At 38.9% G+C, this 20,200-nt stretch overlaps 1 protein-coding gene across 1 annotated transcript; it reads right to left on the bottom strand.

Annotated features, from left to right (window-relative positions):
- Nucleotides 1–1,122: 1,122 nt before the first annotated feature.
- On the bottom strand, nucleotides 1,123–19,891 carry LOC103974856 (DDT domain-containing protein PTM). Its single transcript, XM_065164113.1, has 9 exons — nucleotides 18,518–19,891; nucleotides 17,799–18,401; nucleotides 14,149–15,265; nucleotides 13,734–14,025; nucleotides 13,523–13,647; nucleotides 12,945–13,411; nucleotides 11,949–11,977; nucleotides 2,693–3,196; nucleotides 1,123–2,358 (listed from the first exon to the last, which is right to left on the bottom strand). Exons 1-9 carry the CDS (start codon nucleotides 19,714–19,716, stop codon nucleotides 1,808–1,810), a joined length of 4,887 nt encoding a protein of 1,628 aa, XP_065020185.1. The 5' UTR covers nucleotides 19,717–19,891; the 3' UTR covers nucleotides 1,123–1,807.
- Nucleotides 19,892–20,200: the final 309 nt, after the last annotated feature.

Genomic DNA, 20,200 nt, shown 5'->3' with positions numbered 1-20,200 from the left:
TAAAAATAAAATATTTAATCTATTACTCTAATAAAAAAATTATTTTTAACCTTATAAAATTATTTTTTAATCTGTATAAGCACATTTGACATCTTTTTTTTTTTCTTTTTGCACTTTTAAAAAATGATAGAAACTTCTTTTTTTCTTCAGCACATTTGGTAGCCGTTATGGATTGTGGGCCGCTCAAATTTAATATCATAGAAGAAATGAGAGGATGACTGAATTGTATTTTAGGATAAATGAGTCATCCATCGGAGTAATTTGGTGATTATGGTTTTTCTATTTCAAATAACTTCAGAAGTAATATCAAGATGAACATTTCCTAATTTTTGAGTCTCTAATTTAAGGATAAGAAAAGAACATAGCCTTAAAATTGCAAGAAAAAGATTTAACCACGAATAAGTCACACTAAACATTCTTAAATGCTGGATGAACAAACCACATGAAACTCGGTCATTTAGGGCTACAGCATCCAAACAAGTGAAGTTAGTTCAGTCGCGGCAAAATTGGTGCCTGCTACAATCTAAAGCTTTCAACATTTTTTATGGTCGAAGGCTACCAAATTGTCATACACACGCGATGGCATACCAAACTTTGTTGCAGTACTTTTCACATCACAATGGAAACACCTCTTTAAGATTTAGTGGCCACGCGTACAGGCACACTTCATTCCCTCCAGAGAGAGTTACATGTGAATTGAAATATAGTAGATAAATACATCAAATAAATATTCAAAAATCCACAAGATCACAAGTTCATGCCGAGTACTCAAATTAATAATTAAAACATCACAAACTACTACTTGTGCTATTTTATGAGTCCCAACTCTTGTCTAGCCAATCATGAGTAGAAACCTACTGCCTGGTATTGCTCAGTTAATGAGCCCTAGAGTTACAAACTAAAATCAAGATCAAGCACCATAAATATTTTAAAGGGAAAAAATAATGCAGAAACTTTGGAGCTGACTGAGAGTTAATTTTGTTTGCAGCAGACAATAGATGTTATGTAGTTTTTTTTAATATTTTGAAGTAGGTAGAATATTTCTTACTGTCTATCAGTTGAGAGGATGGCGGCAGCCTATCACAGTCAACCTGACCTGCTTAAATCGGGTTTGGATAGATATGATAAAACTTTTGCGGCCAATACATTTGATAAACCAAGAATCTCTTACATAATGGAGAGAAGTATAGAAATTAAAGGGAAAAAAATACCAATTATACTCACTTCAATCACATTTGACGGCACCTGTTGACATCCACATCTCAAAGATCATGCCTCTTACAAGCAAATCTCCATGCAACCAAAAACACTCAAGCTGCAGAGAAATGCTTAATGTGTAATAAAAGCTAAAGAATCCTTCGAATACTATTGCACTTTTGTGCAAGCAGAAGGATGATGATGAGAAACACAGTTCCCAGCGTCCAATATCAGCTTTGAAAATCACAACTCAAAATTGTATAGATAGAATTTCTGTCTGTCAGAACCCATAAGTGACAACTCATTGCTTGATGAGTGTAAGAGGCAGGCCAGAGTGAAAGCCTTAGCAATAAAAGTCCCAGGTTGCTGTCTGACAAGAATCATGACCAATATTTGTTCAAGACGAACTGAATTTTCAGTCTGAATTATGACCACAATGTTGCAACAGATACAGAAACAAACCTCTTCTTGTATGACAAAGAAGTTACTGAATGATTAAAATTTTGCAATTTAAGACTTCCTGAAACGAATTTTGAGTCCGAATTATGACCACATTGTTGCAACAGATACAGAAACAAGCCTCTTCTTATATGATGAAGTTACTGCATGATTAATATTTTGCAATTTCAACATCACAAAGCTCATTTCCAGACAAAATTCTGGACTCCTCAGAGTGATCGACGTTACTAGATACAAGCAACTCCTGGACTATAACCATTTCATTTGAACTTTCCCCTACTTTCTGTGAAGTTGCTTCTATATGTAAACCATTATCATGTCTGCAAGAAATAAACTTCTGATCTTCTGGATCAAAAGACTGCACACAGTAAGGCCCATTTAACAACTCAGTTTTTAAAGCAAATGTGGACTCATCTCTGACACATGGAGAACAATCTTTCTGTTGATCCAAATAATCCTCATCATGAACTACCACTGAGGAACTTTCAGATGTTCCACTATGAAGCTTTTCTTTGGTATCTTGTTCCTCGGTAATAATAGTCTCTGCAATGGGGAATTCCATAGACTGAATCTCATGGACTACAAGACTTTGTGAAAACGGACACACCGGAGCGCTTCTTCCTCGGCATTTATGGCACTTGAATCCAATGAGATTATTAATTTCTTCAAGAGCAAGGCTATAAACATCTCCATGAAACCAATCTGCACAGAACAGTAAGAATTAAAGAAAGGAAAAAGAGAATATGGGAAATATACACAAATTATGAAGAAAAAAAAATGACAGCTTAAGAAGAAAGTTCTATATAGGTATTCCGAAGTATATTGCAGTTTAACATTCAGTTACTGAAATACATGTTTGATGGCAAGGGTTAATTAGAATACAATTACATAAAGAAAAAAATTGCGTAACATTGTAGTAAAGCAATTGAATGAAAAACAAGATAGAAAAGCTTTAACCAATTATTCATGAACAGGAATATAACCAGAAGTTACAAGAACAACAAGAAAATTAATAGGATATAAGAGTAAAGTTTACCTTCACAATTTTGGCAACAAACATACATAACTTCTGAATTGTATTCTGTAAGACATAGGCAGCATACTGGTTTCCTAGAACTTCTTCTCAACATTTGAAATGGCAGAACAACATTTGTTTTTCTGAAATGCTTTCCCCGTTCATCATCTGCTTTTCCCATCCATAGAAGGCCATTCAACCAGAAGGAGTGATGCATAGTTGTTCTTCTTTTCCTCTTATGATAGCCAATGCCATCCTCACATTTTCTTGATTGAGCTTTTCTAATTTCAACTTGTTTGTGCTTCTTTTTTGGATTTGGCTTCTTTTTATTTTTCACCAAAACACGTTTTCTTTTCTTTGGCATAGCCACTGACTTCTTACCAGAAGATTTTTTCTTCTTTTGCAACAACATTTTCTGCCTTTGAGTTTTAACATTCACAGATTTTTTTGTCTTGCATCTATAGCAAATATACTTGGTACTTATAGCACCTGCAGTTACTCTGAAATGCTTTTGGTGAAAAGAACCTGCAAGGTCAATAGTCTCACAATTAGCATGTGACAAAGCAAGTGTAACTACCAATTCATTGTGCTCAATTACTACAGGTGAATATCTGAGAGATAAAAGATTAAATGAAAAACAGAATGTTCTAATTATAAAAAGAAAAAAAAAATGTTTATAACATCCATTATAGAGAAAGCTACATCACAAAGTAGAGACAGTTTTATAGGTAGAGTTCAAAGTAATATACTGATCCAAATTCCATAGGTTGCTTTAAAATACACTGTCAGCTTTAGAGAAAGAGGAAATCCAAGTCAGTTATAACAGAGGTCAACACTGAATCTCTACTTGATAGCATCATTCAACAGACACCATTTATCAAAAGAAGATATTAACTTGGTATTTATAAACATAACTAAAAAAAATAAGAAAAGGACTGCAATTTTTTCCTACAAGAAACAATCTAATAACTCAAATATAAGGCGCCTAAATAAATAAATAAACTCAAATATACGACTCCAGAATCAACAAAATGAAATGAACAAACATGGTGAAATTTCTACCTGAAAGATAATAACAAGATGCAAGGTCCCAACCATTTGGGATCAGCCAAAACGACCTTATCCCACCAATGAGCTCATCAAGTTTAATATTAAGGCCTCCTCTACATCTTTTTGCACCACCAATCTTTATTGACTCACCTCATGTAAGAGAGGCTATTTTCTTACTTTCAATAATTACAACCAAGGTTTAAAATATTGGTTTGCTGCCAATACCGGTTGATGGTTGGGCTAGCATACTATGGATATAGAGCCTCATAGCAATGGGTCGTACAGGAGAGAAAGGACAGAAGAGGAAAGTTGGAGGAGGCATATAAGGAGGTGGAAGAGTAGGAGAAGCCAGAAGTAGAGGTGGAAGCTGAGACGTATCAGTACAAGACAATGATCCAGACAAGGTGGAAGAGGAGATGTACCAGTAGGAACAATGATCCAAATAAGAAGATGACAATCAAGACAAGGGAGGAGGAAAAGCCAGTAACATACCAAGACACAGGTGGAGGTGGCAACATGGCAGGGCAGATGCAGCGTAATGATACAACTAGGAGGTGGCAGATAATAGAAGAAAGAAGAAAGAAAAAGAGAAAAAAAAAATTTATTGACAACTGTTATAAAATAAAAACATGGTTGATAAAGACAATGGGCAGTGAACTTATCTCCTGGTACAGTATGGTACTAATAACTCACCACCCAGTAAGCTTGATATGGTGAACTTGTCAAGTGGTACAGCGCATACTGTAAAGCTAAATAGTTAATATCAGACTGAACTGAGCAAAATCACCAAATCCAAATTCCAGCTGGCTATCCGGCTAGTAAATACTGGCCTATTCCAGTCAGTACGAGCAATACTAAAAACCATGATTACAAGTAGAAATGAAGCTATAACTGGAATACAAGTTTGTTCCATTAGAAAATAAGGATGTAAATGTAAATTATTAGGTTCTAACTTTCTTAAAATGAAAATGCACACAAAAGACAGTTAACATAATAAAGATAAATTGGACACCAAACGTGGCAGCAGTTGCCTGCCAACACCAATGATATTTTATAAACTCTACACATATATTAACTTCGCTAACATAAAAATCACATAGTTTACGGCAAAGATTGAAATTTCGTACCGTACCAGAGTTTCGAGCTTCACTCGATATGGTATGGTATTGTGTACCAAGCGGTACACCAGAACGTACCGAGCTATCGCGGACAAAATTATAAACGGGATGTTTGATGTAATGCTTATGTATTGTCCGTGTCTTTCGATTTTGTTTATGCTTTGCACAGCATATAAAGGGTTGGCAGTAGGCTTAGCAGCCCCATTTTCTTTGGTTTTGGTGGCCATCCTAGGCTTGCAAACAAAGGTTATGTCATGTGGGCACTTATGAAGATTTCGGTCTGTAATGAACCATTTTGGACCCTTTGTTGTACGACCGTTCAGAGCTTGTAGAGTCTGCTTGTAATTTACATTGGCTATGAAGTGTTTACTGAAATGATTGCTTATGGATCCCGAGTGAGACGCTTTCTCTAACCCGTTTTCTGTTTTGTAGGTCCTAAGGGATCATAGGAGATTTCGAGGAGCTGACCTTTGTGGACGGACACACAAGGGTACCGCACGACTTAGGCAAAACTAGCTAAGTGCGTGACATATGATATCAGAGCGGGACAAGTACTCATAGAAACACTTGGCATGCAAACATGGGGGACCTAGCGGGGCTGCGTTGAGGGCAACCAGCACGCGTGACCGTTTGGGGGCAAACAGACATGAAGATGTAGGGAAAAGGAGTCGCTCAGAGGAGCGAGCATCTGAGATTAGCATTCAAAGGAATGGATAACCCTTCGCGCAAGAGGCACCACGAGGACAAGCAAGCTGGGAAGAATACGTAGCGCACAAAGGTTGGGATGGTTGAGTCTAAGCTACGGCTCAACGTTGGCAACCATACTTGATGGTTCTCAAGGCAAGCGAGGCGCTTGGTAAAGGATGAGACCATGCAAGGTGGAATGGATTATTCAGCGACCGAAAGAGTTGTGCAAAGTTCACAGAGGTGAGAGGAATTGCTAACTCGAAGAATTTGGTACTCATGCAAGGGCTTGTATGTGAACGATGGAGTGTTCGTGGCCATCCTAATGCGACCGAAACTCGACGCCATGGAGCATTGAAACTTTCTCTTCGACATGAGAATGATACGTTCGTAGGAAGCTGAAGTGTGCAGCGAGTTCAGCATGTTGCTGTAGGGAAAAGGAGTCGCTCAGAGGAGCGAGCATCTGAGATTAGCATTCAGAGGTATGGCCAACCCTTCGCGCAAGAGGCACTACAAGGACAAGCAAGCTGGGAAGAATACGTAGCGCACAAAGGTTGGGATGGTTGAGTCTAAGCTACGGTTCAACGTTGGCAACCATACTTGATGGTGCTCAAGGCAAGCGAGGCGCTTGGTAAAGAATGAGACCATACAAGGTGGAATGGGTTGTTCAACGACCGAAAGAGTTGTGCAAAGTTCACAGAGGTGAGAGGAATTGCTAACTCGAAGAATTTGGTACTCATGCAAGGGCTTGTATGTGAACGATGGAGTGTTCGTGGCCATCCCAAGGCGACCGAAACTCGACGCCATGGAGCATTGAAACTTTCTCTTCGACATGAGAATGATACGTCCGTAGGAAGCTGAAGTGTGCAGTGAGTTCAGCATGTTGCTAGGCCTTGAGGGGTGCAGCGGGGGTTGTATAGACGTGGAGTCACAATCTAGCAAGTGCGTTTCCGGGAGGAAGAACAATGCACAATTTGTTCAGCAAGGTAGAGTAGTCCAAGGGGATGGTGGTCTCCGAAACTTTTAGAGAGAAGGAAGCGAAAAGAGAAATTGCTCCAACGGGACAGATATCTAGGAGGGATAAGTCCCGACTCTCCAGAGGGAGAACCATGTGCGCAACGAAACGCACATGTTGAGGAGTACCTCAAAACAACTTCACAAAGCTTAACGGACCGAGTGAGCGACGAGGAGTCGTCGCATGATCTCGCTTGAGATAATGCATTGGGGGGATGCATTGCGAGATCAAGTGGGGAAGCGACCCAAGGCAACACAAATGAAGGCACACTTGGAGTCGATATAGAGATCGGATTCAATGGAGGGCTAACCCATGGAATGGTGGGCGTGAGGACCATCATCAACTCAATGCAAATCGAGGAGCGGAGCGACTTGAGTGCAACTTGGCGAAGCACACAAGCCACATGAAGGGAGCCGACATAGAAGATGGAACATGGAGCGAAGGCACAGAGCTTTCCTTAGACAAAAATCAAGGATATAAACTCTTGCAGAGGCAAGAGCGGGATCATGTCGTTCCATGGATCCTTCATTCTGATGGAGCGGACTCATGTTGCATGGTGTCAAAGACGAAGGGAGCTTCTGGGCACATGCACCTTATCTCGGAGAAGCATTTGATGGAGGAGCCAAAGCGACTCAACTTGCGAGGCGAAATTGGGTTCAGAAGGCCTTAGCACGCGGCAAGAGGACGCGGAGGCAGGTACTCTTGAAGAATATGCCATAGTACTGCTATTCAAGTTACCATGAAGGAAGTGGTGCGTAGTGAAGATTGTGCTGGTAGGGGCAAAGGCCCAGGATCCAGACAATGGTACACCAATTTCAGCGAAGTCGATAAACTTCGGGAGCTACTAGGCGACGGACTGTCCTAGAGCGATGTTTCATCTAGGTGTGACTCGAGAGCAGGTGGACGAAGGTCGATTGCCAAAGAAGCAAACACAATCGAAGATGGAAGAGGTCCTGTGATGTGTTGGCAGAGGCCACACATGGAGGGATCACAATCCAAGTTCATCCCACAAGGATCAGAATGCAATGGAGATATCACCAAGAGGCGACATGGTGCAGCGGATCGTTGTGGAACAGTTCGTGGCAATGCGATACACACGAATCGAGTCCCACGAGGGACAATATCATACGGAGGTATGATCGAGAGCTATTGAGAGATCCACTTTAGTGAACAACACGACGACAACAAGGGCTATGGATTCAAGGAGTGAAAACTATGGTACCGCAGAGGCGAGTCTTCTGTGCGTGTATCAAATTTTGCATCGGATGAAAGCCTTGGTCATCAGCATATAAGGGTTGTGTACCATCGAGGGAAAAGTTCGAATGCAAGTACCAGTGAGTCCCATGGGAGGGACTTGATCATACAGAGGTATGATCGAAGCGGCTGGAGAGTTGAACTGCTCCGAAGCCCATATTCGCTTAAGGGAGCCCGGCAAGTCAAAGGACAAAGCTGAGTAAGCGAACGTTGCTACCAAGGAAGCTAAGGAGAATAGAATCGATGTGAACCCTGTAACATGATGGCAGAGGCCATGCATGGGAGTTGCAATCTGTCTTTCCATCAACCAAGAGGAACTGCTTGGAGAACACAGAGGTGTTGAAGCAGAGCGTCGAAAGGGGCGAGGAAGCGACGATAAGTCCAGAGGGACTTAGCTATCCAAAACCAAGCATCGGTTAAAATAAAGGTGGACTCGGAGGAGTGCCACAGAGGCAGATCTACCGATCGCGAAAAAAGGGATGCAGATGCGAGGCGACGGATAGTAGGGCCATGGGTATGGCAGCGCCATAGTACCGTAGAGGTAGGACTTCCATAAAGTCATCGATCCCTTGCTCTCATGGAGGGAGAGCGCTTGGTCGTGCAAGGGGCCGAAGAGGTAGAGAATGCAGAGGCAAACTCTAAGTACTGAGACAAGGCTGAAGGATAGAGGCTAGGGAACTTCGCAAGACTGGTGTTAACGAACTTCTCATCAAGATAGCCAAAAGTGGAGGACTTCAAGTTGATGCAAGAGTGTACGACCAAGGAACGAAGCAAGCAGTACGCGGTGCTGTACCTTTGCTACTCAGCGGAGTAGGCGGCTGGGATGATGGAGAAGACGGTACAATCCCAGAGGCGACCAAAACTATTAGAGACTTACTCCAAGTTGAGGTGAAAACTTCCTGCATTCCAGAAGTTCGATGGCATTGAGAAGGTGAATCACAGTAGCTAACTCAACGCAAAGAGTGCAAACACTTCAAATGCTCTAGAAGTGTGAGCAAAGAGCGGGCAAAGGTTAGCAACCAGCTCGATGCATAGAATACAACCCTCGAGGAGGCGGGCGAAATCAAAGTAACATTTGCCTTCTCAACTCTTAAGAGAATGGGCGAAATCGAGTACCCCAATTCTCTTATATGTCTAGAAGAGGAGCTTTGCATATGTTCAAAGACCCTTCGAAGAAACCAAATGGAAGACAATAGTTGTCAAATCCTCACCAATGGTGATCAGTGCTTTTGAGAGTAGATTATCCACTTCATTTCCCAACAGAATGCCAATTGAAAGCGGAAGTTATGCAAACCTATTTGGAAGTGACAACTAAGTGAAAGAAGAGTCAATGGGCAAATTTTGTGGAGGAATGACCCAAAAACTTCAAAAGTTTGTGAGGCGATGCTCATTAAAGCTCCAATAGGCATTCACCCAGTTCAAGCGACATGAGGCATTTGAGAGACCGGCGCATTCTAAGGATAGTCTTTTCCTTCATCTGAAGGATCCACAGGAACCAACGGTGATCAACACAACTCGGCCTACCCCACACTAAAGTCAGAGTCATTGACGAGTTAAAGCAGCATGGTGGATTAAAAGTTCGACTACTCAATAACAGCAGTGAAAAGCAGCTGGGGACCAAGAGGTGCATTGCAACTGGAGCAGAAAATTAAAGACTCAGCAAAGGCGAGGAGTTGTAGCTTCAGCAAGAGCTTCGACAAGGACGTCGAAAGAATAAGTCATGGAGAATGTCACGAAAAAAATTGTAAACGGGATGTTCGATGTAATGTTGATGTATGTCTGTGTCTTTCGGTTTTGTTTATGCTTTGCAGTAGGTTCGCCGTATCGTACCGTACCAGTGTTTCAACCCGGGCTCGGTACAGTATGGTACCGGTGTACCGGGCTGTACATCATGGCGTACCAAGCGGTACACCCTGGTGTACCGAATAATTTTATATTTTTTTATACTGTAGCAGTGCTACAGTATAGTACTGTAGCACTGTAGCGGTCCGCGTATCGGTAACCTGTCGGACCGGTACGTACCGCTCGGTACGGGCGATACACTTCGATATGGCAGACCTTGCTTTGCACAGCATATAAAGGGCTAGTAGTAGGCTTAGCAGCCCCATTTTCTTTGGTTTTGATGGTCATCCTAAGCTTGCAAACAAAGGTTGTATAATGTGGGCACTTATGGGGATTTCGATCTGTAGTGGACCATTTTGGACCCTTTGTTGTGCGACCGTTTAAAGCTTGTAGAGTATGTTTGTAATTTACATTGGTTATAAAGTGTTTACTGAAATGATTACTTGTGGATCTTGAGTGAGATAGTTTCTCTAACTCGTTTTCTCTTTTGTAGGTCATAAGGGACCATAGAAGGTTTTAGGGAGGCTGACCTTTACGAACGGACAAGCAAGGGTGCTGCACGACTTAAGCAAAACCAGCTAAGTGCGTGACAGAGTGGTACACCAGGGTGTACCGAGTAGTACACCTTATTTAAGCATAAAATCCTTTGAAAATATTTGAAAAAAAAAAAAAAAGTTAGGATAGGATTTTTTAAGTTAGAAATAAATATAGTAATAGTATAAGTTTAGCAAAACCAATGCAAATTAGGTAAGAATAATATCACATATTTTTCGGACTTTGAGGAACAGCCTTGCCCAAGGTTTGTATTTCGGTCCATTACGGATTGCTCTTCTGTAAATATTGAATTATCTACAGAAAAATCACTTGAATTGTCAATTCACAAATCATTACTTTGTAGAGTTTAAGAGATTATAAATGTGAGAAAAAATGAGTTTGAAGTAGTTTAAAAGAGTGTGAGAGTGAAATAGGGGAGAAGATGAGTTTAAAAACCCATGAGAAAGGCTCCAACGGTCAAAATGACCGTTCGAGCACTGTTACAAATCGGTAATGGTCGAAATCAACCATTACCGAGCTATGTCGAGCAGTAACGATCGAAATCGACCGTTATCGAGTTGTGACGGGCGGTAACAGTCGAAATTTTGATCGTTACCATCCGGTATACCCCCCCCCGTATCATCCGATACGGGACAACATTAAGCGTTCCACCCTATAGCGAGCGGTCCGCGTACCGGTATACTATTGGACCGATATGTACCGCCCGATATTATTCGAAATTAAAAACACTGGTTTACGGTATTGAGTGCTTTTGATACATATGGTCTAATCTTTACCAATTAAGCATATAGGTGCAACAGATTTTGGCTGATTTCTCAACCTCGTTGCTAGACACAGATGGAAATGGTCGAGATAGACAGAAATTGATTGGATCTATTGGAGTTAGCCAATTCCCATAAAATTTTATCAAATCTCATAAGAAAAAGAAAGGAGGTGTAAGAAGAGATCGATGACTACCAAATGTTGTAGGCACAAGAGAGGAAGGAGAACAAATCAGGAATGACGTTGAGGAAAGATGGAAAAAAAACGAATATAGCCGCCAAGCCAAGGAGACATTTCATTGTCGTCAAGTTAACAATCAATTGTTGAACAATAAAAAGAGGAAAAGATAGAGAAAAGGGAATAAAAGGATCACTCCAAATTTTTAAAGGGAATAATCATACATGATAAAAGAGGGATCAATGCTCTAACTAAAGAAAGTCCTTTTATCTGTGTCTTTATTTGACCTAGTGATTCACCTCCTTGGTAATTACAGTCACAAGGACAAGCTCTGGGACAATCACTCATTTTGAAATTGGTAGGAAGCTGTGAATCATTTTGTATAACATATGGGCAATAGTTAGCTACTATACTAATATCTTTGTCTAATATAATGGATACTTCTTACATAATATATCTGATCTGTTAGCAGTGCTAGTCCCAATCATTTATGATCAGCTTTATGGAACTTTTCTGGCTCATGGAGCTTTATTGAGGGCAATATCTGTGGTCAAACATATATGTATGTTAAAAACATAAATGTTAAAAACATTTATTGTGGGCAATATCTGTGGTCAAACATATATGTATGTTAAGCTCTAAAATATATAAACTAAAATATAACAGATAAGTTGCATAAACTGTAAACCAAAAAGAAAATGTGTATCAGGAATCAGGAGAAACTTTATACATCAAAATCAAAGACATCAAGATCAACACATACATAATTATTGTAGTGATAAGTATATAAATTATAAATATATGAGTTCATAATACATACCATTGCACAATTGGCAGTTCACAGCTTCCCTGCAATATACAAAAAGCACATATCATAAGTAATAGTATTGACTGCATAGAAGAAAGTTGTGTAGTTTCAGGATAGTAGAAATCAGTGCAGACATCAGCCACTCTTGCAACATACTTAGAACTAGAAGTATTTAAGTTGAATGTTCTTGCAAATAGAAATTTCAGGATTACCAAAATACTATCTATTTGAATATGAAACAAATTCCAATTTCTAAGATTCAAGATAATTTTCTCTTTTTCACCCATAATTCAGTTGGTCCAACCAAAACAATCAACCCTAAGTTCACAACATTTTTTGTAATTTTAATATTTTGAAGCTTTGCCTCACCTCCTAACCTCCAATTTGTACTTTAAGACTTCCAGTCTATGCTGGAAGCAAAAGAGTATGAGCAATAGTGGCATTATCTTGCAGTCCATTACTTATGGAGTCAAGTTTATGGCCTTAAGAGTATACTACCCATGAAATTAAAATGTCTGAATTTTTTTATCTTGGATTACATGTTTTCTCAAGATAATGTTGCTCAGAGATATTAACATGCATATCAAAAATTGTTTATGATAACCTAAGGATCCATAAAACCATTTTTCCGTCCCTTTAACTATCATGTGTGGGTTTTTCAAAACTATAACTATAATCTACAACTGATGCAGACCACAACCCACCTCTCACTATAGCAATGATGATCCCTTTAGTAGTAAGAGCCACTAATAAGAGATGACATATATAGTTTGAACTTTTTGGTTATGTATTGTTAAGATGTGTTCTATACCTTTAAGTATGTGCCCGCTCTAGTACATTTAGGTACTTTAAATTTTCAAGCATGTGCTCGTTCTATTACATGATATTTTGTAGTGTACCTTTAACATGCATATCAAGGACAGCTCCAAGTTGCAAATTAGTTTTTAACAAGAATCATAAAAAATTAACTGTGAAAGGTACACTACAAATATTATAAAAAATTCTTACCTGATTGGCACATTTTTGTTACACTGTCCACAAAGTTTTGCCTCCATCTTTTCTGCTTTAGATATTAGGTAGGAAAGTCCTTTTGATCTTTCAGGCTTCTTTGAACCAAAATCAACTACATCATGGGAAAGCAACTTAGAACCTGTCTTTTTAATGGAGCGGGCCAATTTCTTTGCCTCAAAAGCCTTAATAAGATATAAAGGAACATAATTTTCACCCAACCAAAATTTTTTCCTTTCACTAGAGGGATCTTCATGAATCACCCCATATCTTATAACAGTAGATGGAATGTTCTCCCTTTTACCAAAATCAAGAAGATATCTCACAATGGCTCCCTCTATACTCTTTCTACGGATTATTACCTTCTTGAACAACCTTGCTAAACCCTTGGATTCCTTAATCAACTGAGGAAAAGGTGGAGTCTTACAGAGTTCCAACCACCTAATATTTGAATCAAATTCTTTGGTCTGTGAAAAACAAAACTTAATAAGATCATGGTAAAAATACTAAATAACAATATCATAATATCATATCAAAATTGTCACTTAGACTGTTGGTATTAAAATTTTGCTGCTTACCAGAAAAGCGAGCTGAGCAACAGTTTCTGACATCTCAACTGCAGCTCGCCAGGTGATAAATTTGTTTCTCCTGGCAAACTCCGGAACATCAGGATAAAAGACATTTGATATCTTTTTACATCCAGCTGTACAAATTGTAATTCAAAAGACATTAATAATCTTTAATCCAATTTTCATAAACAAATTTCTAAACAATATTACACAAGTTAACCTTGACGACCACCCTTGGAAGTTAATGACCGAGGTAACATTTTCCAATGGAACACCCGACGGGATAGTCGTCCACCTCTCCACCAACAAACATATGATGCAGCAGCAGCTTGGGATATATTAAACTCAGAGCCAGAGGTGGTTCTTTTCCCTTGCTTTCTGCTACCACCACAATTTGAAAATGCATCCATTGAACCAATCAAAATGTGAGATGCTGAACCAACCGTATGAGCAAAATCAACTGGTTTCATCCAATCTGATAACATTGCAACACGCCTCAAATTTGATTCCAACTGCAAAAGACAATTGTTAATAGTTATTCCTCTTGTTACAGCAAAGATAAAAAAAATAAGTTACATTGACGTCTTAACTAGCACCATTGGTAGGTTAGTGGTGCAATGTCAATCAGTACTTACAAGAAGAAGCATATGTTTCAGTGATGCAACATCAGATGCCTTCATAACAGCCTTTCGCCAAAGGCTACTATAGTGTGGATTCTCCCAGGGACCAGATAAAAGGCCATTCAGATGATCTTCTATTGACAATATATCATGCATGACAGAGACAATGTGACTTTTCTTTTTCTTTTCAGAGTCAAGACCTACAGCATCTGATTTCATATCTTCAATATGCTTGTCATTAACTACAAATGCACAATCACTGCTGCTGGATGTTTTACAGGAATGACACCAACCACACTTCTCTTTTTGTATATCTAAAGATTGTTGTAGGAAGCTATAAGAACTAAGTTTTGGACATCTTTTAAAAATTGCCTTCAGCTGGGCCACCACCATGTCCTCATCTGACTTCTTGGGTTCCTTATTGTTGCCCTCGGATGATTTAATCATCAAGTCCTCAGCTACAGATGAAGCTACTCGACCAAAAATATAATAGTTAATGTAACCACAGGGATCAGACTGTAGTTTACATGTCTCAGCCTTCTTTTGCACTTGCTCGGATATGAATGATGTGCCACCCAAATCAGTAATTGCAAAGTGTTTACTGTTGTCAGTAGATATAACAACAGGTGTAACAGAGATAACTTCATCTACAGGATTATCAGTAGCAATGGAACAACTATCCGTAGTTTGCTGAGTTGATTGAAGATAGTTCACAGCATGAGCCAACTGCTCTGCAGGCTCTGAAGATACAAACAACAGCGACATCCCAGAGGCATGATCTAAGCTTACCAGATTTGTCTGGCTCAAATCTGATGCATTTGCACTAATAGGGTCACTATGTTCAGAATTAGTACAATTATCCTTTGAATTCTTAACAATATCATCATTGACAACATTTGGATCTGAAGATAATAAGTTCAGTTGAGAATCTAAAGCCTCATTCCTGTTGATAATTTCATGGCATGATTGGCCAATGGAACTACGGCTATCCAAAGAAATTCCCCATTGCGCAGAGATTGTGTTTACGATTGCAGTATAAGAAGCATGAGATGATTTCAAAACTCTGATAAGAATTTCTAGATCATCTTTATTGTAAAAATGAGATGAAGAAACACTCTCACATGAATCAGATCTGCAGATCCAACATAGACAATTTTTGAGAATTTGTTGATCAGCAAAAAGTTGTGCATACTCATCACAAAAGAGTTATTTGAGTATTGTGGGAAAACTTACCAGGCAAACTCAGTTCATGAAGCTAAAAATAGGAAATAAGAAAGAAAATAAAGAAAATATGAGATTCATAGAAATAGTTACATATTTGATTACAATGTCCACTTCCTTAGTAGCTTAAATCACATCAAATACAGAATTGATCCATAAGCCCCATATATTTTAAAAATTGAGACTAACATGAGGTGTCATAATCCATATTCAAACTGAACGAGTACAAGTCTACAAGATCAGAATTGATAGACATAATACAACGTATATACATATGTATTCATCGACACCAACATGGCACAGTCAACAAAGTATACTTCTGTAAGGATTGAGCCTTAAATCTTTATGTTAAGATAGTTTAAATTACATCATAGAAAAGGTCTTAACAACGAATTGGGTTGTTTGGTACAAGTAATTCTTTCAATAAACATTTTTATATAATTGTGATTTTAAAGAATACAAATAGTTTATTTTTTATAAGAATCATCTAAATTAATATCAACAGTTTATATTATATAATTATATGGCCTACATAGTACTTTAACAGACCAATTTCCCGGCAACCTGAAGTTTAATGTCTAATTCAGAAGTGCCAAACTGATAATTCTGGGTTTGTCAGCCTTGAAATAACTTAATGAACTTTTGGATTGGGAAATCAATTGACTATCTATGTACAAAATTACTAAGCTATATCCCCTTCTGATGAAGGCCTAAATCCTCCAAGGACAATAGTGGCTCTTATTCATTTAATCAGACATTTTATGCACTTACTGCATAAACTGAATTCACACAACAAATAAAAGCACAAGATTGATCCTACTATAATAGACAAATCATACCTAGAACATCATCATCCATAAAAGAAAAAGAGTGGAGAAAATTTTGCACCAATTTTCAAGATAGCCATTGACAACCATGGCATTTCCAGATAATCCAAATTCTTTACTGAAAATAACTTAAGAGAATTCTATAAAATTAATAATAATACAAAACATAACTTTACAAAAACTACATAAGAACACTCCTCAGCAGCAATTCATTCCCAAGTACAGAACAGGCATATATATTTTTATGATTTAAGTAAACAATATTTCTGCTAAGGTAGTGACGGTATTGCAAATTGCAATTTCTGTGAGCAGTTTTCAACTAGGGTTATAAATGATTTGAAGCAAGGTCAATCCACATCTGATCCAACTCATACAATAACCAATCCAATCTGGTTATCCAATCAGATTGGATAACTCCATGGATCAGCCTGAGGTTGATCCATGTCCAAATTAGATCTTCAAACTGGTTATCCAATCCAATCGGAAGGGTCAACCTAGCCGACAATGAGCTTGACAAATATAAAATGATGAGAGTATGCAAGGGTAAAGAGACTGGAGAATTAGGGAGAGAGAACCAAAGAGGAGGTTGTGGGTGGTTCGCACTCATCATAAGAGGGTAAGGGAAAGTGAGGGATAGATAGAAGAGGCAGAGGCACAAAGAGTTGAAGAGAGAGAAAGAACCAGCAAGAAGAAAGACTACGAGGAATAAAATAAGGAAGAGAAAATGACAAAATGGTCAAAAGCTTTTATTAAAGTCAACAAATAAATACAACTTCTTAGTGTCAGGAAAAGCTGGTGCAAGAAAACCTTTAAATTTTATGGCAGGGACACTGGCTAACACAATAAACTCACTGCTCAGATGCTCTTAGCATAGCATGAAACTTAATGTTGATAATATACCAGCAGAATAGGGGATGAGTATTAGTACCTCAGATTTGAGGTCAAATATATTCCAAGTCTAATGTAAAGATCAAATTGAGTCCAAGATCAAGGTTTTTATTTTTCTATGTTTTCCGTATTTCCCTGGTTTTTTTACATTTATTTTGTAATTTCATTAAGATCATTTTTAAACATGTTTATTAATGCAATTTATATTAGTTGACTAATGTTGACAAGGTTCATGTGAATTAAGATTTAGGGCATCAAGAGGACCTTTCCTTAGTACAAGAGGATAGACTTCAGACAAGGGGCAATACGAGCATGAATCTTACTGGCTTATTGTAGTTTAATTGAGTCAAATTTCAAATTTGTTTGGTTAGAATTAGGTTCGCATGTAGTCACATATTAGATTCTTGTTCTAGCGGTTACAAGTCCTAGTAGATAAGAAAAGAAACAACCATTTAATTGAGGGGAAAAAGACATTTAAAGAAGTCTTCAGCTTGAGAGAGAACAATTGGATCAGCAAGTGAAGTTTTCTTCTTACCGAATATGCCCAAATGAGCAGATATGATATGTAATTAAGCCAGATAAAGAACTAACACATGGACCTATGGTCCATAAAAATATCTAAAAGAACTATATCAAAGTATTATAGATAGAATTTATAATATGCGAAATAAGGTAAAGAAACATATTAAAAAAAAAGATATGAACAAGCAAGCTTTGCAGAAAACATACACCAAAAGATAGCCACAACTGCTAAAATATAGGCGTCCATGAGGATCGATACCCAAAACCTCTGCTCCTCGTGAAGTCTTTGACAACTTTGTCAATCCATCACGTTTGTCCATCAAGCACTCAGGACAGTACCAATCACCTTCAGGCAAAAGATCTTTAGCAACTCCAACACATCTAGAATGAAATGCAGCAGGACAGCCATCGCAGCATATCAAGCTACCATCCATCCCGCAGAGACAACAGTCATCACTGTTTCCATCAGCAGTTTCTTCAGGCATCTCCTGGACCAAAGAGGCCTCCAAACCAGTTATAGCTAATCCGATCCTATTCTTATAAACATTGTTATAGGCATCCACATTAATTTCACAGTCAGTCAACCTTATATTGAGTTCTGATCTCATGCCATCGACTTCCATAACATCATCACACAAGCAGCGAAGCATCTCAAGCTTTACACTAGCTGGCTGCATGTAATACTCTGCAGCCATAATATTTGGATGTGTAAGCTTGACAAGAGATTTCATTGTTGAACCATGAATTAGTGAGTATCCAGCAAGATATACAGGCCAGGTAACCAAGTCCAATAGCTCCCAATTTAGAGTCCTGAAAAGAGAAGCAGGTTGTGATCACTATTTAAACCACTAAACAAAATTAAAATGATCAAACAATCCACTAATACATTTCAAAGGTATAAGTTGTAAGCAAATATAAGAAAGTACCTAAGGGAATCAGTAGCTGGCTGATATCCTTCTTCAGAAAGGAGCTCCAAGTGTTGCTTCAATGTTTGTAAGATTGAAAAATGTATATGATCAATCAAAGAATTAGGAAATTCACACCTTAGAGCTGACAAAAACATTGGTAGACTGAACGGACTCAAGAATAAAACCCTGCTGAAGGACCTCAAAAGAGTGTAAACAGAAAATAAATCAAGAATGGGCAGACCATTCAAATCCAAGTCACTAGAAGATGGTGGCAGTTCTGGCTTGGAATCCTCAGGAACCACATGATGATCTTTCTCGTCCAACAGACAATTTTGAAATTCTGACTCGCTCTTTAAGATGTGGCTGTGAAGAGGATCTGAAGGACATAATGCTGCAGCACTTGCTCTACGAGCACTCCTTCTCAAAGGCATATCTTGCAGAGAGTATATTTTTCCAGATAGTCTTCGCCTCTTTTGAGGGCCACCTTCATCCTTTTCCACAAAACATGTAGTGTCACATCTTTGATTTTCCAAATACACGCCATCAAGTACACAGTCTTCAGATTTAGCTTCTTTTACTTTTATTTGTTCACTTCCTTTCTGATAGGCATTCCTCATGTTACGTTCCGATAATTTCCCAACTCCTATACTAGACTCATCAGCATCACCAAGATCACTTTCTGCCTCCAGCTTCTCCGCCTGAGGGGTTTCCACCAATCCCTCAGAGGAAGCATTTCCGCTAATTTCCTCCTTTGGATAACCATCGTTCCCGGTAATTTCTGCAGGTACTCTCACAATACCATTTTCCTTCAAGATCCCTTCATACCCCCCACCATTGAGCTCTGAAACTTCACCTTTCCCGCCACTACCCTGAAAAAGTCCATTTTGCTCGGACAATTCCCCGTCCTCCCCAATTAAACTCACACCTACAACCTTACCGCTTCCGAGATCAACGTCCTCGGGAAGATCCAGCTCGCCACTCGTCCGCTTCTTCGACCACCTGCTCCTATTGTTATTCTGATTTTGCCCCATCGGTGACGCCTCCTCGCCCATTTCCATTAGCATCGAAGCGATCTCGCCATAATCCAACTCCTCGGAGTCCCCATCCTCGTAGAGCACCTTGAAGTAGCCCGCGGATGGATCGTACGACTTCACGACGCCAGAGAAGGTCCCGAACCCGGGAAATATCTTCTTCACCGTCCTCCCAACCAATTCCATTTCCGGAATTAGGGTTTCGATCCGCCTCAAGAACTCCAGGCAATCAAACGCGGAAGAAGAAAACCCATAGATCAGAGTCGAGGGGCGTCAGAGACGACGGGAGGTGCCCAAGTGTCGCCTTTAATTGATCGATCGTCTCCTTCCCAAGAGAAATGGGGGCAAATTGGGAGGCAGCAGCTCACTGCTACAACAAAAGAAAGGTAAAATCGCATGCATCTTCCTCCAAAGTTAATTATTTGCATATTCACTCCTCTAAAGTTTAGCATCTACATCCCTACAAAACTCTAAAATTTTGTAATTGTACCCTTGAAATAATAAAAGATATTTTTTTTAATTAAGTGAAAAATAGTGATTAATAATATTTAACTTAATTATTAATTAAAATGTTAACAAAAGTTCTACATAAATGATTTAAATATTTGGAAGAATTTATATGTGAAGTCAAAATTTTACAGAAATATATATTTGTAGTATTAAAACTTAC

The sequence above is a fragment of the Musa acuminata genome, chromosome BXJ3-8 (genome assembly GCF_036884655.1).
Source record: "Musa acuminata AAA Group cultivar baxijiao chromosome BXJ3-8, Cavendish_Baxijiao_AAA, whole genome shotgun sequence".
NCBI classification, from domain to species: Eukaryota; Viridiplantae; Streptophyta; class Magnoliopsida; order Zingiberales; family Musaceae; genus Musa; species Musa acuminata.
The sequence above is the reverse complement of the archived record's forward strand: the minus strand, read 5'-3'. Positions and strand labels throughout refer to the sequence as shown.

Excerpts from the sequence above, each read along its gene's own strand:
- LOC103974856 (XM_065164113.1), bottom strand. The coding sequence starts at position 19,716 with ATGGAATTGGTTGGGAGGACGGTGAAGAAGATATTTCCCGGGTTCGGG. Across the intron at positions 13,648-13,733 it reads TTCCAAGGGTGGTCGTCAAG|CTGGATGTAAAAAGATATCA; the intron begins GTTAACTTGTGT and ends CAATTTGTACAG. Across the intron at positions 13,412-13,522 it reads TTGCTCAGCTCGCTTTTCTG|ACCAAAGAATTTGATTCAAA; the intron begins GTAAGCAGCAAA and ends TGTTTTTCACAG.